Raw genomic sequence first — 22,887 nt, 5'->3', positions numbered from 1 at the left:
CCACAGGCCCAATGGTGCCTGGTGCTGAACGATGCGGTCCGGCCTCCTTGGAGAGACCCAGCCTTCTCTGCCCAGTATCTCGGGGAGAATCAGGACTGGCCCAGTTGAGCCAGTTTAAGTGCCTGATTTTCTCTCTTCGATGTGGGCAGCCTGGCTAGCAGAGCTATGGGAGGAGCTGCACATTTGTAATGCTGAGTCACTTCCTTTGAAGCGGGTCCCTGGGAAGAAGACTGACGCAAGAGGACCCCCTGCCGACAGCCAGGCACCCTTCGTCACTCTCTGACCCGCTCCTCAGTCCTGTCTTTCAAAAACGCTTTGACGAAGAGCAAAGGGGCTTTCAAATGAAAGAGGGGTGTTTGCGCACGTCCAGGCAAGATTTTAGGTAGATGTACTGTTTAAACACTGCCGCAGATGTAAAAACACGGTCAGGCATAGACCCAGCAGTCTGGTGCTAGGAGACTTCATGCAGGTTCCACTACAAGAGACCTTAGGGTCTCTCAAGTGTTGAGTCACTTCGCCTGTTCTGAATGCCTTCTGGAACTCTGAAAATCGCATTATCACCGGTGGCTTCTCTACATTCTTTCTAACCCCCCTCCCACATTTTTAAAGGAGAGCCTTTTCCAAACAGCTGTGCAGGCGGCCAGCGTTGCTTATCTCCGTGTGGGCAGGCTGCTGCTTTACATTGCTTTTGTTTTTGTTTTTGTTTTGTTTTGTTTTTAACTGAGTCCTGCAGTTAGCAACTTGATAGTTGCTGCCTCATCAGTTTAGAAATTGCAAGGGCAGCTGGATCAGTAATGCTCAGCTTTGTAAACGGTGGCAGTTTCTTCAAGCCAGGTGAACCTTGGATACTGTTCACGGCACCCTGGTGTTGACTCTGACGTTTGCGGCGGGCTTTGTTTGCATTTGGTTGTCTCCACTAGAAAAACCGAGGCTCATGGTTTTAAGCCCAGAACTGATGGTGAAGCCGGTCCGTTAAGCTCTGGGTGGATAATGCACGCCCTCTGCGACTCCCGCCTGCCCGAGCAGGGGTGGAATTGCTCCTGCTGTCAGATCTTCTAGGCAGTGGCAGAGAATCATCTTGAAAATGTCTGCATAGGTGGCTGCCGTGCTGTTTCAGTCTTCCAGTATCTCCTTTGAGAGGTGGCAGATCTCACCTGGGTGCCACGGCAGTTGCCCTGGCAGACAGGAAGTAGCCGTGTCTGTCTGGAGCCTGAGTGGGAGATGGCATGAGCGGCACTTGTCTGGGGATATTTATATCTCTTATGTCTCACGCACAGTGAAAGACAACTGACGGCCGGGCACAGTGGCTCTTGCCTGTAATCCCAGCAGTTTGGGAGGCTGAGGCAGGCGGATCACCCGAGGTCAGGAGTTCAAGACCAGCCTGACCAACATGGTGAAACTCCGTCTCTACTAAAAATGCAAAAACTTAGCCAGGCGTGGTGGCGGGTGCTTGTAATCCCAGCTACTCAGGAGGCTGAGACAGGAGAATTGCTTAAACCTGGGAGACCGAGGTTGCGGTGAGCTGTGATCACGCCACTGCACTCCAGCCTGGGTGACAGAGCAAGACTCCCTCTCAAAAAATAAAATAAAAAATAGAAAGACAACTGACGTCCAAATAAGCCTAAGTCTCAGTTCCTAAGTGTCTTCATAAAAGCATCGAAAGTGCTCTCTGGGTCCCAGGTTTGAGAGTTAGGGTCCGGTTACGTTGACACACGGACATGCACCTTTCCTGGATGTTGGCGTCTTCTCGAGTCTCCTCCTGCACCTCACACCTGCTCCTCCTCCCGTTGCAGGTGTACGTTCCGGTTTCCCAGCACGGCCATCAAGATCCAGTTCACTTCGCTCTACCACAAAGAAGAGGCCCCGGCCTCCCCGCTCCGGCCGCTGTACCCACAGATCTCCCCTCTGAAGATCCACATCCCGGAGCCGGACCTCCGGAGCATGGTCAGCCCCGTCCCCTCCCCGACTGGCACCATCAGGTAAGCAGCCCCCCAGCCTGCCCTTGGGCCCCCGGGAGAGAGGGAGATGGTGCGAGCGTGCCTGTCGCATGCAGCACTGGGTTCCAAATCTCTCTGGAAAATTGCACGTGTATGGAAACACAGAAAGTGTTATATGTGCATCCGGGACCTGGCTGAAATCTCTGAATTCTCTTACAAAGGGAAGAATCACTGCCTGGTCATCACTTTTCCCACTGGAAGTTTTACATATTAGGGTTTGTTAAAGAAAGCACAGGTTTTTTTGGTTGTCTTTTGTTTGTTTTGTTTTTTTAAAGTACATTGGAAATGGTTTTTTTGTTTGTTTGTTTTGAGACAGAGTTTTCGCTCTGTCACCCAGGCTGGAGTGCAGTGGCGTGATCTCGGCTCACTGCAACCTCCACCTCCCAGGTTCAAGCCATTCTCCTGCCTCAGCCTCCCAAGTAGCTGGGATGACAGGTGCCTGCTACCACGCCTGGCTAATTTTTTTGTAGTTTTAGTAGAGACGGGGTTTCACGATGTTGGCCATGCTAGTCTTGAACTCCCGACCTCAAATGATCTGCCCGCCTTGGCCTCCCAAAGTGCTGGGATTACAGGCGTGAGCCACCGTGCCTGGCTGAAAATGTTTTAAAGTAATATTTGCCCACCAGGATTTGGTGAACTTTGTTTCTGGAAGCTTCATTTGTGAAAATTCTCTGTGACCTTTTAGAAATTAATCTAGATTTTGAAGAAAGTCCTCAAACTTCCTCATCTCTGGTGTGTTATACAATGATAAACTCCTGAGTCGGGGTTGCAGGGTGAAAAGTGTAAACAGAGCTCTGTGTAGGGAGTGCCAGTGAGCCCTGGACTGAGTCACACACAAACCTCAGGTGGCAGCCTAGATGCGTGGCACACAGCCCTGGCCCTGGTCCTGTCATACAAGGATGCAAAAACAGACGTGTGCTTGAGGCTGGAGGGTTCATACATTCTTTAATTATTTACCTCTTCATCGCGGACATTTCCTAAACGTGGCTGGCTTTTCTCTCTCCCAACTGCACGTCTGTGGCCCTGAAGACGTGTGGCCGCGCACGGTTTGGTGCCGGAGCTGTGACTCCTCCACAGCACCAGCAGTTTCCGCGTCGCTCATGCGTCACCAGCAAAGGTCAGCCCAGTGGAAAAAGCAGATCGCATCTTAGGGCTGTTGTGAACATGGTGTTGACCTCACCTATACCCTGAAAGGGGCTCAGGGGCCCTCGGGGACATCTGTGAGGCACGTTCTGGGCACGCTGGTCTGTTGGAGCGAGTGCCGTGGCAATCCTGGGCCAGCCACGTCAGTCCCTCCCTGCTGACCTGTGCACTCTGCTGAGCCCCAGCTGCACCTTTGCTTTCTTTTTTCTTTTTTTCCCCTTGCAGCTGTAGGAGAAGAGAGGGCTTTTGTTTGTTTTTCAGAGATAGCGTCTCACTCTGTCGCCCAGGCTGGAGTGCAACGGCGCAATCATAGCTTATTGCAGCCTCCAGCTCCTGAGCTCAAGCGATCCCCCACCTCAGCCTCCCAAGTCGCTGGGAGCACAGGCATGCACCACCACACCCAGCTAATTTTCTTATCTTCTGTACAGACAGGGTCTTGCTATGTTGCCCAGGCTGGTCTGGAACCCCTGGGCTCAAGAGATCCTCCCTCCTCCACCTCCCAAAGTGCTGGGGTTACAGGTGTGAGCCAACACACCCAGCCTGTATGTGGCCTGCACCTTTTCAGGTCCACAGTTAGAATTACACACTGGCTTCTCTTGGAACACAGCCATCAGGGGCATGGCTTCTCTATCCTGCTTTGCCGACAAGTTACCAGTGGGAATCATCTCCATTTGAGTTGCCTGGAGTTGGCCTCCTTTTTTCCAGAGCCAGTGGGTGGGCAAGTCTCTCGTGGAGAGAGAAGTTCAGGGACAGTGCTGCTGCGGAAAGGCGAGGCCCTGGGCTCAGGCTGGGCGTGGTCGCGTATGTGACCCTTTGCGGTCACTTCAGCCCCCACCTTCCCGGGCCTGGTTCCCGCCTGCAGAGCCAGTGCTGTGACGTCATGACCCTCTGGAATGATGATGATGGTGAATCCTAAGTGACTGAAAGCCTGGTGTGTGCCCACCTGGCCCTGTGCCGAGCAGTGCACATGCAGTATTTTATTTAGTTCATATAGCTTTATGAGAGAATGTTCTGGAAGTAGACAGTGATGATGGTTATTCAATTTTGTGAATATCCTAAAAGTCACTTTAAAGGGTGACTTGACTGGGCGTGGTGACTCACACCTGTAATCCCAGCACTGTGGGAGGCCAAGGCGGGCAGATCACTTGAGGCCAGGAGTTTGAGACCAGCCTAAGCAACATGGTGAAACCCTGTCTCTACTAAAAATACAAAAATCAGCTGGGCATGGTGCCACATGCCTGTAATCCCAGCTACTTGGGAGACAGAGGCAGGAGAATGGCTTGAACCCAGGAGGCAGAGGTTGCAGTGAGCTGAGATTGCACGACTGCCCTCCAGCCTGAGCAACAGAGCTAGACTCCATCTCTAAGTAAATGAATAAATGGTGAATTGAATGTTACGGGAATTGTATCTGAAGGAAGCAGTTGAGCACCGCATATGTCCTTAAGTCTTTACCTAGTACCACCTTAAAGGCACTGTAGAAATGGTGGCCAAGACCAGCTCATGTGCTGCTGGGAGCTCACACCAGAAGAGGCTGCTCCTGCTGCTTTTGGGGTGGGCAGCAAAGGCCTCAGGTCCAGAGAGAAGCAGGCCAGGCAGCGATTCGGGGCTCCTGAGGAAGAGCTAGGCCAGTGCCCCTGCCTTAACCTGGCAGTGGGTTATTAATCAGCAGGTTGTATTCCAGCTAAACAGAAGCTTTATTTTATTTATTTATTTATTTTTTGAGACCGAGTCTTGCTCTGTCACCTAGGCTGAAGTGCAGTGGTGTGATCTCGGCTCACTGCAAGCCCCACCTCCCTCGTTCAAGCAATTCCCCTGCCTCAGCCTCGAGAGTAGAGTAGGTGGGATTACAGGCGCACGCCACCACGCCCAGCTAAATTTTTTTGTATTTTTAGTAGAGACGGAGTTTCACCATATTGAAAGAAAGAAAAATGTTTTGGTTTGCTCCGGGAGGGGGCTTAAAAAAATAAAACTACTTCCCAGTGTTAATCCAAATTTGCACATTAAAGTCGCATTTGTATGACAAGAGAGGTCGTGGTTTGCAAAGGAGTTAATAAGCGATACCTGTTTTTTAAATTAGGGCAGAGAAAATACTGTTTATTTTTATTTTATCTTAGCTTCAGGGGGTACATACTGCATGTTTGTGACATGGGTATATTACATACTGGTGGGTATTGGGCTTAGGGTGCCCATTACCCAAAGTACCCCGTAGGTCATCTTTCACCCCTCTCCCGCCTTCCCGCTTTGGAGTCCCAGTTTCTTGTTTCCATCTTCCTGTTCCTGAGTACCCAGCGTTCAGCCTCTGCTTATAAGCAAGAACAGGCGCTGTGCGGTATTGTTTCTGAGTTAGTTCACTTGGGACAAGGGCCTCCAGCTCCCTCGCGTTGCTGTCCAGGCCAAGATTTCGTTCCTTTTTATAACTGGGAGTAAAGAAATTTCGTACTGAGCACCTGAAGCTCTTGCGGCTGGAGCTGTTCTGAGAAGCTGGGTGGCGGCCTCCTGTGACCGCGAGTCCCCATGGGGGATGCGAGCAGCTCCCTGGGCCTGCAACCCGCCCTGATCTTGCTGCGGGAGCCGGGAAGGTGGGGGGCCACCCCGTTCCCCTCCTTCCGCCCAGTCCTGTTCTTTGAAACCGCCCTGTGCAAAGACCGGATTCTTGTTAGGGGGAATTCTGTGCGGAGAAAGTAGTAAGTTAGGGACTGGCTGTCTGGCTTTTTGGCCTTCCATTGTTACAATAAAAGCCTCTCTGTTTACATCCGTTTATCTTAGCACCGTGGAATTCAATTGAGTGTTTAGAAACCTCAGAGGCCCTTGAGGTTTTGCCTGCCAAGATACTTTTCAGTTTGAGTTTCTGCTGTAGGGTGGAGCCGGCGTGTTTACAAACACTCCTTGCCCTTCCCTGCCCCCTCCCCACTCTCCTCTCTGGCTGGCTCCCTAACAGATCCGGAGGTGGGAGCGGGGCCAGGCCCGGAGAGCCGGCTGCCTGCAAGGCTGTCCCCTCCCGGTGCCGCCCCGCCCCCGCGGTGCCTGCCTTCCTAATTTGGTGTGCATTCGCCTCGCCAGTCCTCATTGGCCGTGGAGTGGCCGCCTTGGTGTAGGCCGGGCTCGCCCAGAGCCCCTCATTCCCAGGAGTCGGGAGTGGCTTGGGAGCGGCTTTTTCCTGGGGGGCCTCCCTGGTCAGCTGCCCCTGCCCCCGCCCCCCGCCCCACCCTCCTTCCTGCCTTTCCGTTCCTCCTGCTTCGTTCTCGAAGGCGCTCGCTCCCTTTCCCAGGATGGGTGGGTGTGGGTGTGTGGTTTTGTGTGTACGTGTGTGTGTTTTTCTGATTGATTTTTTTCTACCCTGAAGTACTCCACCCAGAAAATGAATGAACTCTCTCTGAAATAAATTCTGCTATCTTTAGCAGCAGTTTGACCTTTCTTTCCTTTTTTGGAAAGAAGAGTTTTTACAGGCCAGGCGGGGTGGCTCAGGCCTGTAATCCCAGCACTATGGGAGGCCGAGGCAGGCAGATCACCTGAGGTCAGGAGTTCGAGACCAGCCTGGTCAACATGGTGAAACCCTGTCTCTACTAAAAATACAAAAATTAGCCAGGCGTGTAATCCAGGCTACCTGGGAGGCTGAGGCAGGAGAATGCTTGCACCTAGGAGGCAGAGGTTGCAGTGAACCAAGATCGCACCACTGCACTCCAGACTGGGTGGCAGAGCGAGACTGCATCTCAAAAAAAAAAAAAAAAAAGTGTTTTTAGGAAGGAATTGAAGTATTTAATGAAAGAATTAAAGTAGTTAATCATTTTCTAGGTTCTACCAAACAGACACCAGTCTAAAAAGTGTTCCTTAGAGGTAGAGTTTGTTTTGAGACGGAGTCTCGCTCTGTCACCCAAGCTGGAGTGCACTGGCCAGATCTCAGCTCACTGCAAGCTCCGCCTCCCGGGTTCACGCCATTCTCCTGCCTCAGCCTCCCGAGTAGCTGGGACTACAGGCGCCCGCCATCTCACCCGGATAGTTTTTTGTATTTTTTAGTAGAGACGGGGTTTCACCGTGTTAGCCAGTATGGTCTTGATCTCCTGACCTTGTGATCCACCTGCCTCGGCCTCCCAAAGTGGTGGGATTACAGGCTTGAGCCACCGCGCCCGGCCTAGAGGTAGAGTTTTAAGAAAACTGCTGAAATTCAGTGAAAGGACATTGCACAGAGAGTGACTATTTCTGCTCATGAGGGCAATACTTCAGGAGCTGTTTCTCTTAAGGCTTTTCCTGATGTCTCCAATGTGGAGATCAAAAATGAAAGTAAGTCGTACAATTCGGTGAAGGTCAGCAGTATGTAAATATACAGTAAAAATGCAGCAACTGACTTCAGAAATCTTTCCCTTTTAATCATGATCTTTCAACACAGTTCTGCCTTACTACTAGATAACATTCAGTCCTAACTTGGTTTATGTTGTTTTGTAAAGTTAGAGGTCTTTTGCGTTTGGAGGTTATTGGATCTACGTTAGAAATACTCTCCTTTTTCTGACAAACTTTGGTTCCTTCCTGCAGGGTGATTCATCTGTTTCAAAGTTTCTGGTTGGCTGGGCGTGGTGGCTCACGCCTGGAATCCCAGCACTTTGGGAGGCTGAGGCAGGAGGATTGCTTGAGGCCAAGAGTTCCAGACAAGTCTGGGCAACATAGTGACACCCCATCTCTAAAAAAAAAAATTTTTTTAATTAGCCAGGTGCAGTGGCTCATGCCTATAAACCCATCTACTTGGGAGGCTGAGGCAGGAGGATCACTTGAGCCCAGCAGTTGGAGGCTGCAGCAAACTATGATGTCACCGCTGCACTCCAACCTGGGCAACAGAGCAAGACCCTGTCTCAAAAAACTAATAATTAAAAAACACCAGTTTGTGGCTGCAGCCTTCCCTGTGTTTTCAGCAGGTCTGCAGGAGGATTGTGGTGTGAACGTGTGAGTCACCCCTAGCGGGAATCATGCGTGGCTGATCTGGGCTGGCTGCGCTAGCATTTGCAAATCTAATGAGGGTCCCTCTTCCCTTGTCTCCCTGTCCCTGTCCCTGTGGGTCCTGCTGCCCCTCCTCACCCCACCACACCCTCTTATGTCTTTTCCCAGCTGAGAACTCTGGGGCAGTAACTGTTGCTTCCTCTACAGGGGAAGGTTGGGACTTTCTGTCTTCCTTTAAGCCTAGATCCCTTCGAGGGGCGACTTTGGTGCTAAAGTGTTGAGAGTTCAGAATGAAGCTTGGTAGGGGAGTCCTTGTGTTTGCCCCAATCTGTTGAAAGGATATCCCCACCCCCGCCTTTCCTGTAATCTCAGGGAGGGCCCTAGCGCCCGCCTGACTTCTCAGGTCGACCTCTGGCGACCAGCGGCTTGTGTGGAGTAGGCCTGTTGCACAGCGTCTGTGCAGGCACGTGACGCACGAGGACTGCCCTTCCCGGGTTCCACGAGCCTCAGGGGAAGCAGGAGGTGCCTGCAGACATGGAGCTGACCCCGGAACCTGCCTAGCTGCGGGGCGCCTCTCTGCTCAAGCACCCACTCAGCTCTGTGAGGTCTGTGCCTCACGTGAGAGCAGCTCCTGTTCAGGCCAGCATGCTGGCTGTTCTCACCGGGGCAAAATGCACTTCAGAAACAAGTTAATTTTATTTTTAAAATTATTATTTTTAATGGTGGTTCCAATTTGGGTTTGGGGGGTTGATTTTGTTTCTGTTTGTTTGTTTTTGGAGACAGGGTCTCTCACTCTGTTTCCCAGGCTGGAGTGCAGTGGCACAGTCACAGCTCATTGCAACCTTGACCTCCCGGGCTCAAGCCATCCTCCCACTTCAGCCTCCTGAGTAGATGGGACTACGGGCACCTACCACCACACACAACCCAGCTCATTTTTTATTTTTATTGAGATGCTTTGTTGGCCAGGCTGATCCTGAAGTCTTGGCCTCAAGCAGTCTTCCCACCTTGACCTCCCAAAGTGCCAAGATTACATGTGGACCCGTTTTGTTGTTGTTTTTGTTTTGTTTTGTTTTGTTTTGAAGCAGGGTCTTATTCTGCCACCCAGGCTGGAGTACAGTGCTGCAGTCACGGCTCACTGCAGCCTCGACCTCCTGAACTCAAGCGATCCTCCCACCTCAGCCGTGACTATGGGAGTGATCCACTAGTTAATTTTTAAAAATAGCTTCCCAGCAGTTTGCAATGTCAGATTTATCTTAAAGGAACACATTCTTTAAGATCGTTCTAAGAATTCGCCTCTGAAAATTTTCTTTCCCTATTTATTTATTTTTTTCAGATTACGAAGAGGCTATCTATCTATCTATCTATCTGACTATATGCATCTTACAAAATGCAAACATTTCAGAAAGTGAAAATCCCCCCACAAGCCACTCCCCAGAGCTGAGCCCTTCTGTCTTCTGTGTCTCTGAGTCGTATTTGTACGTGACTGTCTCTTGGTTTTTCCGGTGTAGATATGACACATGAGCTTCCTGTATGGAAATTAAGGATTTAGCTTCCTCCCTCCCCATCCCAGTAAAGTTACATCACCATGTGTGGTTTACCTAGCGTTAGCATTTTCTGTATTAGAACTGTGTAGTGATTGTAACACTTAGCCATTTCCTTCCTTGTACTTTTGGCTTATTTCCGTCACACTCCCCCTGCTCTTGGAGTTAATAATGGCCTTTTCTCCCTTTACTGTGAGGGCCTTCCTCTGGGGCCCCTCTGACCACAGGATCATCTTCTCCATCATCCTAGGAATCCCCTCAGGAGGTGGTGGTGGAGAGAGGGCTGTTTCCTGATTCCCACGTCTTCCTCTTTCCTGATTTGTTCCTTTGTTTTACTAGAGTACATCCTCCAGTCACTTCCTGGGAAAGGGCACAGGAGAGAGACTTTGCATTTATTTACTTATTTAAGAGACAAGGTCTCACTTTGTTGCCCAGGCTGGTACTTCTAGGCTCAAGCGAGCCTCCTGCCTCAGCATCCCGAGTAGCAGGGACTACAGGTGTGCACCACCACACCCGGCTAACTTTTGTATTTTTTGTAGAGATGGGGTCTCGCTGTGTTGCCCAGCCTGGTCTTGAACTCCTGTGCTCAAGTGATCTGCCCACCTCAGCCTCCCAAAGTGCTGGGACTACAGGTGTGAGCCACCTCACCTGGACCCCTGGTTCCTGTCCACACTTCTGGGACTGGCTGTGCCTGCAGGCCTCTGAGCTGAGTCTCTCATGCCTCTCCTTTTCTTTCTCTCTCTACTTTCCGGGAGATTTTCTCCAGTCTCTCCTTCCACCCTTTCTTGGATGTGTATTTATCCTCTTTTGAATTCTTAGTTTTTGAGAGTGTGTTCTTGCTCTGCAGGTGTGCTTTGCTGCTGCTCTCACTGTCTTACAGAGACGGCGTCGTTACCTCTCTAGGTACGGGAACCACGTCTCATCTCCTCCCAGGCTCCCATAGGTTTTCCCGGGTCCCTCTTCTCTTCTGTTTTGCACCATGTCCCACCTGTTAGAAGCTTCATCAATCCACAGATGTGCCTTGGCCGGCTGTTCTGTTTAACAGCGAGGTCCTAGGCCGGGCGCGGTGGCTCAAGCCTGTAATCCCAGCACTTTGGGAGGCCGAGACGAGCGGATCACGAGGTCAGGAGATCAAGACCATCCTGGCTAACACAGTGAAACCCCGTCTCTACTAAAAAAATGCAAAAAAACTAGCCAGGCGAGATGGCGGGCGCCTGTAGTCCCAGCTACTCGGGACTGAGGCTGAGGCAGGAGAGTGGCATAAACCCGGGAGGCGGAGCTTGCAGTGAGCCGAGATCCGGCCACTGCACTCCAGCCTGGGCAACAGAGCGAGACTCTGTCTCAAAAAAAAAAAAAAACAAAAAAACAGCGAGGTCCTAAAAATCCTCTTAGAGTGGCTGGTGTTGGAGCAGGGGCTGGGACAGGGACCCCGAGCATTCTCCTCTGCAGGGAGGTTCCCCCAGGAGGCTTCAGGCGCTGCCTTGGGACACAAAGGACATCGCAGACCCCTGCGGCCTTCTCCCCGCTCCACTGCCCACAAGGCTCCGTCCCAGTCCCTTCCTCCAGCCCCTCCAGGCGGGTCCCATCTGTGTCTCTAGGGCTTCAGGAGGCATCAGTCCCTTCTGACAGAGCACTGCCCTCTCTGGGCCTGCCAGAAGCGATAACCATCCCGACCCTAGGCCTCTCAGGGTGGCCTCCACCTCAGCATAGAGCCAAGGGCATTGAGGGTGCACTGGAAGGACCACAGCCCTGTGCCCCAGGGAAGGCTTGTCTTGGGCTCTGGGGACAGAGCCCAGCTGGCTACTCCAGAGGTGGCTTTAGGTCTGTCGTTGGATTTGCCTTTCTCAGCGTGACTTCTCATGATAACGCGACCCAGCGACCCGTGTGTTCCATGGCCTGTCCATTCCTCTCCAGTCTCCCTGCACTGGCATGTCCTGGGTGGTCCCAGAGGTGCCTTCTAGGCCCGGTCCCTGGGCATGGTGGAGGCTGCACGTGGTGGGCCAACACAGGGTTGTCCCCACGAGCCCAGATCCAGGAGCCCCCCATGCAGGATCCTCCGGCTCTCTCACCTGAGGCAGAAATGTGACTTGGGAATTGTCCTCCCTATAAAGGAAGCAAAATCGGGGCCTGGGGTGAGCTGCTTACTGTGCTTCTTCCCACTCTCAGCCTCCAATCGGGGGGCACAGGCATTTGATTCCCACGACATCTGTGGGCTGTCGCTGTCCAACCTCTGCGTCCCACACCCAGGCAGCTAGGGACTGGGGGTCCTGACTGAGGCCTGGGATACTTACCCCAGAAGGAGTGATTCTCTGTTTCCTGGAATTGAGCTGGGGGTCCCTGTCAGGGAGCAGTGGGGTCCCCTCAACTTTCTGCTCTTTCTCATTCCCACAGGAGGAAACGTGTGCATGTGTATGTCGTCATTTTCAGCATTCTTTTTTTTTTTTGAGATGGGGTTTCGCCCTTGTTGCCCAGGCTAGAGTGCAATGACGCAATCTCGGCCCACCGCAACCTCTGCCTCCCAGGTTCAAGTGATTTTCCTACCTCAGCCTCCCAAGTAGCTGGGATTACAGGCGTGCGCCACCACGCCCAGCTGATTTTGCATTTTTAGTAGAGACAGGATTTCTCCATGTTGATTAGGTTGGTCTCGAACTCCTCACCTCAGGTGATCTGCCTGGCTTGGCCCCCCAAAGTGCTGGGATTACAGGCGTGAGCCACTGTGCCTGGCATTCAGCATTTTTTTTTTTTTTTTTGTGTGGGGGGAGACGGAGTCTCGCTCTGTTGCCCAGACTGGAGTGCAGTGGCACGATCTCAGCTCACTGCAAACTCCGACTCCCAGGTTCACGCCATTCTTCTGCCTCAGCAGGAGAATGCTCCTGCCTCCTGAGCAACTGGGACTACAGGCGCCTGCCACCACGCCTGGCTAATTTTTTGTATTTTTTAGTAGAGACGGGGTTTCACCGTGTTAGCCAGGATGATCTCGATCTCCTGACCTCGTGATCCACCCTCCTCGGCCTCCCAAAGTGCAGGGATTACAGGTGTGAGCCACCACACCTGGCCCAGCGTTTTCTTTAGATTGCTAAGGGAGTGTTTCCGTGGACTCTTGGCATCAGACACAAGATGTCTTGATTAGTTTCCCAGACGGCTCCAAGGCCCCTGGCTTTGGAGCTGGGTGTCCCATCCCACCTCGGCCAGGCACCCTCGGACCTGTCTTTCCCCAGAGCATTTTACCAGCCCTTAGTGGCTGTGAGGCTCGAGCAGCCTCTGCTTCCTGCCTCCCTCAGCTGCAGGCCTGGTATCGGGGGCCCTGGTATCAGGAGCCTGGTACCAGGCACAGCCACATGGCTGAGGCCCACCTGCAGAGGACAGCTGAGTGGGGCTTATTGAAAGGTGGGCTGCTCCGAGGGCTGGAGGAGCCATGTGAACAAACACACGTGGTCCCTCAGCCCAGGTGGCTGGAACCTCCAAAACTGCGGCGACGTACCTGTCCCAGCTGGAATGACACCAGGATCTGGCAGCCCAGGCCAGGTCCAGTGCTGGGGAACGTGGTGGAGAGACCACCTTCTTCTCTTCCCTGTGTTTGAGCCAGGTTTTGACAACCTTTATTATTTCCACTTGAAATTATTATCTGGGGAATGACAGCCTTTCCTGTGGGTTTTACTCCATGAGGTTTTTTGTTTGTTTTCTGAGATAAGGTCTCACTCTGTTGCCCAGGCTAGAGTGCAGTGGTGTAATCATAGCTCACTGCAGCCTCGACCTCCTAGGCTCAAGCCATCTTCCTGCGTCAGCCTCCTGAATAGCTGGAACTGCAGGTGTGCACTACCATGCCCAGCTAATTTTTTAAATTTTAAAACTTCATTTATTTATTTACTTTTAGAGACAGGGTCTTGTTCTGCTGGAGTGCAGTGGCACAATTATAGCTCACCGTAGCCTCAAACTCCTGGGCTCAAGCAATCCTCCTGCCTCAGCCTCCTGAGTAGCTGAGACTACAGGTGCACACCACCACACCTGGCTAATTTTAAATTTTTTGTAGAGATGGGAGTGTCACTATGTTGCCCAGGCTAGTTTCGACCATCTGGGCTCAAGCGATCCTCCCGCCTCGGCCTCCCATATTGCTGGGCTTTCAGGCATGAGCCACTGCTCCTGGCAGACATGAATTTTCTAGGATCTTTTGCAAAACAACTGCTGGGAACAGGAGCAGGTCCCTGCCACACGTGCTGGGCCATCTGTGGAGTGGGGGGTGGGGGGTGCCCCTCGTTGGTCCTCAGGAGGATCCAGAAGCCCGCCTGCCACCTCATGGGCCTCCGACAAGATTTTCCGAGCTGATTGGCCATTCCCCAGCCTGTGGCTGGAGAGCAGAGTGTATCTGAGTGACACCTCGGCTCAGTGGTCCCAGCAAGGCCTGACATCTCAGTTCTTCCTGCTGAGTCCCAGGGGGATATCCAGTGGCTTTGGGTCTGGGACCGGGTGCACAGGCGTGGTCTGCAGCCCCTCCAGCCATGAGGCCATCCTGCCTCGGCAGGGAAGTATTTGGTTCCCAGAGGCCCTTGACAAAACTGATTTTGGGGGCTGTGTGCTGTTCTCAGTCAAAACCTTTCTGTCCCCTTCGCACCTTCTTGTAAGCTTGGGTTTTGTATTTTGGGTTCAGAACTAAATTCAGAAAGTTTCCTTTTGACCGTTGCTACCTCTATCGAGCCATTTGTGGGTGTTCATTTAAGTTTCGACATGTGCGGAACTTACCTATCTCTGCTGTATTTGGGGAGTCTGTTGGAAGAGAGAACAGGAATTCCAGATCAGAGTCCTTAACGTTCCATGTGGGTGACACTGAGTCATTCCTGACAATGCCCCAGGCCTGAACTGCTCATTAATGTCAGCTGCCAGGTTTTTCTCAGCCGCAGGATTTTTTTCATTCATCCCCCTGCTCCATCCAAAAAATGTTTCTTGAGCCCCGCCTGCACCGAAGGGGGCTCCTACTTGGCCTAAGTTTTGGAGACCTGAGTCTTGTGCCTGGACAGTTGGGGAAGGATGTTCCAGGCAGACGAAGCGGCAGCAAGGCGGGAGGAGGAGAATGGACCTTCTGGATGGTTCTGGGTGGCCTGCAGGGCAATGCAGCCAGGGAGCGTCCTGCCCGCCACAGGGGCTCTAAGGCGGCTGAGGGGGGATGTCAGCATCACAGGTGGGCAGGGTCCAGCCCAGGACGGGGCCAGGTGGGTGCCCATGAGCTCAGGACAGTGGGAGCGCTTTCTCTCGGGAGGTTTTGCACCCACTCTTCGTGTTCTCATTGGCTTTCTCTGAATACCTGTAATAGAAATCATTTTCAGAAGCAAAACATCGCCGTGGTTTGCTAACCGAAGCCTGCCTGAGTGAGTTAGGGAAGCAGGCCAGGGCGCACTCCTCAGCTGGACGGACGCAGCCTCCTGCCCACGGTCCCAGCCTCAACCCAGAGCCTCACCTGCAGCCGGGGGTGTCGGTCACTCCCCGCCACCTGGGTTGCTCCAGCCTGGGAGGGAGAGGGGATGAGGGCAGGGGTGTCTCAGCGGCTCAGGGCAAAACCGCAGGGGTTGTCTCTTCCCGAGGGCGGTGTCTCCAGGAGAGCCACCTGCCACTCCTTCATCCTGCGGGGAAATGGTACCTCCACAGCCCCTTTCCAGCGTCTGCCTCTGTGACTGCACGGGCGTTGTCCTGGGCCCGAGCCTTTTCCCACAGCGCCACCTTGTGGACACCTGTGCAGGAGCCAGCAGCCCACGGAGGCTACCTACTCTGGGTGCACGTCCTGTAGGGTGCACGTCCTGTAGGGGTGTGCGTGGGGGGAGCTGAGGAGGGGCCCCCACAGAGCTGCCTGACCAGGTGCTGCCCTGGGCCCTGCACAATGGCAGGAGGAGGGCCTGCAGCACCCTCAGTCCCCGAGCAGAAGTCACCACTGGAAGGAAACTTGGCTGCCCTTTCCAGCGTCTTGTCCCTGACGCTGTGTGGCCTTGGCCGGGCAGCGTGATGGCACTTACGATTGGCAAGTGCGAGCTTCTTTCCCACAGCCCCACCCTCTGGGTAGGTCCGGAAGCCCTGTGTCCCACAGGGGCCCCCTTTTCAGAGCCATGAGCTTACAGTGTCCTTCTCTCTCCTCAGCGTCCCCAACTCCTGCCCAGCCAGTCCACGTGGTGCCGGCTCCTCCAGTTACCGCTTTGTGCAGAACGTGACCTCAGACCTGCAGCTGGCAGCAGAGTTTGCAGCAAAGGCCGCGTCGGAGCAGCAGGCAGACACGTCCGGAGGAGACAGCCCCAAGGTCTGAGCCCACCTAGAGCCATGATGCACGTGGTGACCAGGATCGGGCCATAGTGACCCAGTGTGGGCGGCATAGACAGCCCAGGGCCCACGGGCGTGTGCTTGAGGTGGTCTCAGCCCACAGGGAATGGAGCCACAGCTGGCCATAGAGCCCAGATCATCCCCGTTGGTCATTTGCTGGTGACAGGGGTGGCACCATCACCGAGGGCCACTCCCGCTACGCTCCTTGTTTATTTGCTGCTGGCATCCTGGCGTCAGAGCCTTCATACAGCCCATGAGAAGGATGGCACTCTCCTTATAACTTTGTGTCTTAGCTCGTTTCTGTCCAACAGCTGTTTTCAAATTGATTTGTGGAAGAGGTGAGAAATTCCAGAATTAAATTATAATAAAACCGAAGTTTTCCTTCCCATGAGGCAAAAACGGCTGTTCCTAGTTGAATGCAAGCACATCAATGGGATAGTTGGAGGGCACCGGGATGGGTGCCGTTGAGACATGCACGGTCTTGTGGGAAGGTTCCTCCCTGTCACCTGTGACGGGTGGGTGGAGTGGACTCGGGGACCTTGCTGGAGTTCATCCCGTGAGCCCTGTCTCTCCGCAGGACGAGTCAAAGCCGCCGTTCTCCTACGCGCAGCTGATCGTGCAGGCCATCTCCTCTGCCCAGGACCGGCAGCTGACCCTGAGCGGGATCTATGCCCACATCACCAAGCATTACCCCTACTACCGGACGGCCGACAAAGGCTGGCAGGTGAGGCCAAGTCCCTGGGGCTGGACCACCTCTGAAGGCCCTTAGAACGTGAAACTAACAGGCGCATCACTTCCCTTAAAACAGAAAAGAGGGCCAGTGAGGGAGCTCATCCCTGAACCCTAGCACTTTGGGAGGCTGAGGCAGGAGGAGGATCAAGACCAGCCTGGGCAACATAGAACCTCTTTTCAACTAAAAATTAGCTGAGTGTGGTGGTGCACACCTGTGGTTCCAGCTACTCGGAGGCAGAGGTGGGAGGATCGCTTGAGCCCAGGAGGTGGAGGCTGCAGTGAGCTATGATCACACCACTGCACTCCAGCCTGGGAGACAGAGAAAGACCCTGTGTCTAAAAAGAAAAAAAATATTTTTTTAACTAAGAAGATAAATATAAAAGAGGGATGTTTTCACAGATGGCATATGATACATCTGACAGCACTGTGATACCGTTGTATCTAAACACTCTTTTTTATTAGTTTTCTTCTTCTGAGCTCCAGAACTGAGAAGATGGGTCTATACCTTGTTAGATTGTGTGCTTGCTGTGCCTTACGATCCCATGTTAAGTTGGAAAAATGCACCGTATACTGTTAATAAAACCATGTGCATGTCTGAATTGTGGATGGGATTGTAAGGGCTTTGTCCACACCAGCCATGACTGACGCATGTTGCGTTTGCCTGTATTTTCTCCAAAGTCAGTGTAGCACATCCACTAGTTTTGTGTTGTTTGTTTGTTTTTTGAGACAGGATCTCACTCTGCTGGCCCGGCTGGAGTGCAGTGGCGTGATCTCGGCTCGCTGCAACCTTTGCCTCCCGGGTTCAAGCGATTCTTCTGCTTCAGCCTCCCAAGTAGCTGGGACTACAGGCGCCCACCACCAGGCCTGGCTTTTTTGTTTTTGTATTTTTAGTAGAGACAGGGTTTCACCATATTGCCCAGGCTGTCTCAAACTGCTGACCTCAGGTAATTCTGCCCACCTTGGCCTCCCAAAGTGCTGGGATTACAGGCGTGAGCCACCACGCCTGGCCAAGACCCAGTGTTTTCTTTGTCCCAGACATGCTCCTAGACCAGGATCTGTCGTTCTGTTTCACTTTTTCTGTAAAGAGTGGTAATGGCAGCCAGGCACAGTAGCTCATGCCTGTAATCCCAGCACTTTGGGAGGCCAAGGTGGGAGGATTGCTTAAGCCCAAGAGTGTGAGACCCCATCTGGACTAAAAATACAAAAAACCAGACATGGTGGCCCACGCCCATAGTCCCAGCTACTCAGGAGGCTGAGGCAGGAGAATCCCTTGAACCCAGGAAGTGGAGATTGCAGTGAGCTGAGATTGAGCCACTGCAGTCCAGCCTGGGCGACGGAGCGAGACTCCGTCTTACAAAAAAAGAAAAGGTAAAATGGTCATGATGCTGTGTCAGATTTTGATAGGAATGACCTGCCCTGTGCCTCAGTGCTGCTCCCATGAGGCCCAGTCAGCGCAGAACCAAGGGCTCTGCACAGCGGGACGGCCCCCCTCACCCTGGTCCCATGTCTGTTGCAGATTTGGGGCGGGTGGGACTCGTTTTCTGATTTGCTGTTGACGGGTGAATGTCTCTGCTTCCCTGCAGAATTCTATCCGACACAACCTCTCTTTGAACCGTTACTTTATTAAAGTCCCACGTTCCCAGGAGGAGCCTGGGAAGGGGTCTTTTTGGCGAATAGACCCCGCCTCTGAAGCCAAGCTCGTGGAACAGGCATTCCGGAAACGGAGGCAGAGGGGCGTCTCCTGCTTCCGCACCCCCTTCGGGCCTCTGTCCTCAAGGTAAAGCTCTGTGCGCGGCTGTCCTTGAGCTGTTAGGAAAGCTGAGCTGCCCCAGAGTTTAGAGATGCCTGGTGCAGTCTGCCCTCCGGATCTGTGGGCCCCATAGCTACAGGCTCAGCATGCGGGCATGCAACTGATCACAGGTCCAAAATATTCCCCCCAAAAAGAAAAGGGCTGGCATGGGGCATCACGCCTGTAATCCCAGCACTCTGGGAGGCCAAGGTGGGTGGATCACCTGAGGTCAGAAGTTTGAGAGCAGCCTAGCCAACATGGTGAAACCCTTGCCTCTACTGAAAAAAATACAAAATTAGCCGGTGTGGTGGCAGGTGCCTGTAATTCCAGCTACTCGGGAGGCTGAGGTAGGAGAATCACTTGAACCTGGGAGGCGGAAGTTGCAGTGAGCCGAGATTGTACACACCACTGCACTCCAGCCTGGGCGACAAGAGCAAAACTCTGTCTCATAAAAAAAAAAAAAAAAGTAATACAAGTGAAACAATATACATTACAACAGCTATTTACATGGCATGCACAGTGTGTTAGGGATTATAAGCAACCTGGTGATGATTTAAAGCTTACAGGAGGATGTGCGCAGGTTGTATGCAAAGGCGGCACCATTTCTACAAGGAACTAGGATAAGCATCTGCAGATTTGGTACCTGCAACCCCCTCCCCTCAAGTACCGAGGGGTGACTGCTGGTTTTGGCACTCAAAGACTCCACCATTTTCTGTTTTTGTTTTTGTTTTGAAAGAATACCTCAGGACCAAGAACTCCTAAAATAGTAAGGTTACTAAGTAAGCCACTGACTGTTGTATGAAAAATCACATTTTAGTTCTTAGAAGTGGAAATGTGTGTAGCAATGGGAACAGTTCCTAAGGCCGAGAATAAGTGGACTGCAGCTTTTGGTGGCACTGAGCTTTCCGTTGAAGTGTGAGAGGACCCAGGGAGAGCCGAATCTTTGAAGGGACAGACGAGGGGTATGACTTGGGGAGCCCACAACCACCTTTGCTTTTCGCAGATGCTGGGAACACAGCCCTGCTGCAGGCGGGGTGGACAGACCCTCCCCCAGCCGCTGCCGCCGCCCACCTGGTGGGTCAGGGCCTCCCCTGCCCATCTCGGTCCTGGCCGAGCCCAGTCTGGAGGAGCAGCACCTCCTGTGAGCAGCCTGGGCAGCTCTACCCAGGTTGCACCTCAGATGAGCCCATCCCAGGTGTGGGGGAGATCTCCTGAGCGGCACTCCCGGAAATCCTTACCAGCGGAAGGACACGTTAGCATCTCGTGCTTCCCATTTCAAAATTCTGTTTCCAACACGGTTCGATGAAAGATTGAAATATCTGAAAATTCATTTCAGGCAAGGGTCTGGCCTTGCGGTTCTCAGGTGAACGGGGCGTATGGTTAAGGTAGGACTTCAAAAAAGTGTTAGAACATCATTTGGAGCATTTCAACTGAGCATTTCAACTGAGCTTCAAGTGACGTTCAGACACTTTTTTGAATGAGAGACCTCCACTCTCTGCCTTCATCTTCAAGTGGCACCATCTGTGTGTGTCAGGGCACATTTCCCCTTTATACGAGGACACCAGTCATTGGATTCGGGTCCACTCAAATGACCATGACCTTTTGACTTGATCACCGCTGTTAGACCCTGTCTCCAAATAAGCTCACGTTCTGAAGTACTGGGGGTTAGGATGCCAGTGTGTCTCCTTTGGGGGACATGGGTGAACCTCTGATAGCCACCAAGGTCATTTTCAATGACATTGAAGATGTCCATCTTCAAGGTCGCACTTGGAGCTGTGGAAGCAGGTGTTGTGCTGATAGAATCTGCTTGGGCGGTGGAAGGAGGGAAGACCCTCCGGGCCCTGAGGACTGTACGGCAAGAGCTGTGTCTTCCAAAGAGGGAGGAGGTTGGCTTGACTTCCAGAGGCTGGATGGATTTAAAGGGAGGCAGGTCCTAGGAAATGGGGTGACTGGGTAGAGGAAGGGGAGATTAGAGAGGGCCCCAGGCCGGGCGCGGTGGCTCAAGCCTGTAATCCTAGCACTTTGGGAGGCCGAGACGGGCGGATCACGAGGTCAGGAGATCGAGACCATCCTGACTAACACGGTGAAACCCCGTCTCTACTAAAAACTACAAAAAACTAGCCGGGCGAGGTGGCGGCGCCTGTAGTCCCAGCTACTCGGGAGGCTGAGGCAGGAGAATGGCGTGAACCCGGGAGGCGGAGCTTGCAGTGAGCTGAGATCCGGCCACAGCACTCCAGCCTGGGTGACAGCGCGAGACTCCGTCTCAAAAAAAAAAAAAAAAAGAGAGGGCCCTGACAGGCATTTGGACTCTTGGTAAGAATTAGAGCCGTGGTAGACTCAAGAACTGGGGAGCGGCCTGGCCACACGGGTTTGGGATTGAGTCCGGTGTGCACTGGAATCCACAGTCAAGGCCTCCAGGCCCCTGGATGAGGAACAGACAGGGAGCTAAATGGTCTGGAAGAGACTGCAGGGCAGCAGGGAGGGGAGGGATGGAGAGGGAGCGCCCGGGCCTCTGCCTGTGGAGCCCAGGAAGGGCCCAGCTCAGCCACCCGTGGTAGACACAGCATATGCAAAGTGACCAAGGATGTTTGTAACATGATGAAGACTCTGGCCAGGCACAGTGGCTCATGTCTGTAATCCCAGCACTCTGGGAGGCTGAGGCAGGAGGATCACTTGAGGCCAGGAGTTCAAGACCAGCCTGGGCAACCTAGCGAGACCCCCTGTCTCTACAAAAAAAAAAAAAATTATATATATATGTATATATGTGTGTGTCTGTGTATGTATGTCTGTGTGTGTGTGTGTGTGTGTGTGTGTGTATGTATAAAAGCTCGCTCCTTACCCCAGCCGTCCCTGGTGAGTCCCAGCTTCCTGCCTCTCTGGTCTATGCTGAACCCCCCTGCTTTGCGTGTGCAGCGGCATGGCTGGGCTGCGTGTCCTGCCTCACGTGTGTGTTGGGTGGTCCCAGAGAAGAAAGCTGACTGCTTCCAGGCCCGGGTCTCGGCCGTGTGGCAGTCGCCCACGCCAGGCCCTCATAGGTGGCACCTGGCAGGAACGCTGTATCGTAGAGCCTGGGTTGATGGTGGCGGGGAGCGGGCAGGGAGTGGGCGGGGAGCGGGCGGGGAGTGGGCGTGCTTGGACTGTTAGTTGTGCAGGAAACAGTTGTGCTCCCAAAGCTCGTTTTACTCTCGGGTAGAGTTTTCATGGTATAATCGTTGTGCCCAAGAAACAGAAGCTTATGTTTTTGGTACAGAAGGCCTGAGCCATTTTCACGGACACCTGGCTGGACCTCGGTGGAAGTGAACTCTGTAGGTTGTTGCGTTCACTGCAACACCTCAGATGATACCGTCCCCTCCCATGGAACGGAGCCTCCCCCGATGCAGCCCCCGCTCAGATGGAGTTTTAAACACTGGGTTCCGGTTTCAGGGGGCATTTCTCACCGTCTGAACGGGGAGGACAGAGACAGCTTCAGGGAGTGTGGGCGGGTGATGGGGGCGACACTGAGATGCGTGATGTCTCGGAAACGTCCTCCTGTCCCTCAGCGTGGGTGCTGACTGCCACGACCCTTCCCTCTCTTCCAGGAGCGCTCCAGCTTCGCCCACACACCCCGGACTGATGTCCCCTCGCTCCAGCGGCCTGCAGACCCCAGAGTGCCTGTCTCGGGAGGGCTCCCCCATTCCACACGACCCTGAGTTTGGGTCCAAGTTAGCTTCTGTCCCAGAGTACCGGTATTCCCAAAGCGCACCCGGTAAGGAGCGGGCGGCCCTCTTGCGGGGTGGGGTGGGGCTCGTGGGGGTGCGGGAGGGGTCACCATCTGCTCTCCGCCCTCCATGCAGGCTCCCCCGTCAGTGCCCAGCCAGTGATCATGGCCGTGCCTCCCCGACCGTCCAGCCTCGTGGCCAAGCCCGTGGCCTACATGCCCGCCTCCATTGTAACCTCACAGCAGCCCGCAGGTCACGCCATCCACGTTGTGCAGCAGGCCCCCACCGTCACCATGGTCAGGGTGGTCACCACGTCCGCCAACTCGGCCAACGGATACATCCTCACCAGCCAGGGCTCGGCAGGAGGCTCCCATGATGCCGCGGGCGCAGCCGTGCTGGACCTGGGCAGCGAGGCCAGAGGTAATGCAGCTGCGGCTGGCAGCCTTCACAGGACCCTCCGTGGTGGTCTGGGCCGGCAGATCCCCAAGGCAGCGCCATCAGCCTGGGCCTGGAGCTTGAGGAGGATGATTCTCTGCTTCTGCCTCTCGCTGCCTTGTCCTTTTAAATCAGCATGAGCTGGGTGGGTGGCTCATGCTTATAATCCCGGCACTTTGGGAGGCCAAAGCGGGTGGATCACGTGAGGTCCGGAGTTCGAGGTCAGCCTGGCCAATGTACTGAAACCCCGTCTCTACTGAAAATAGAAAAATTAGTCAGGCATGATGGTGCACTCCTGTAGTCCCAGCTACTTGGGAGGCTGAGGGAGG

General features: G+C 53.5%; 1 protein-coding gene across 1 annotated transcript in view; it reads left to right on the top strand.

The window, feature by feature from the left end:
- Positions 1-22,887, top strand: part of FOXK1 (forkhead box K1) — a 90,643-nt gene that overhangs the window by 59,866 nt on the left and 7,890 nt on the right. Inside the window, 6 exon segments of the mRNA XM_033194141.1 lie at positions 1,794-1,979; positions 15,728-15,884; positions 16,482-16,628; positions 18,220-18,413; positions 22,004-22,170; positions 22,259-22,543. Of these exon segments, the coding sequence (XP_033050032.1) occupies positions 1,794-1,979; positions 15,728-15,884; positions 16,482-16,628; positions 18,220-18,413; positions 22,004-22,170; positions 22,259-22,543 (1,136 nt within the window).

This window comes from Trachypithecus francoisi, unplaced genomic scaffold, assembly GCF_009764315.1.
Source record: "Trachypithecus francoisi isolate TF-2019V2 unplaced genomic scaffold, Tfra_2.0 Lachesis_group4, whole genome shotgun sequence".
NCBI lineage: Eukaryota > Metazoa > Chordata > Mammalia > Primates > Cercopithecidae > Trachypithecus > Trachypithecus francoisi.
This window is presented reverse-complemented; position numbering and strand designations above follow the sequence as displayed.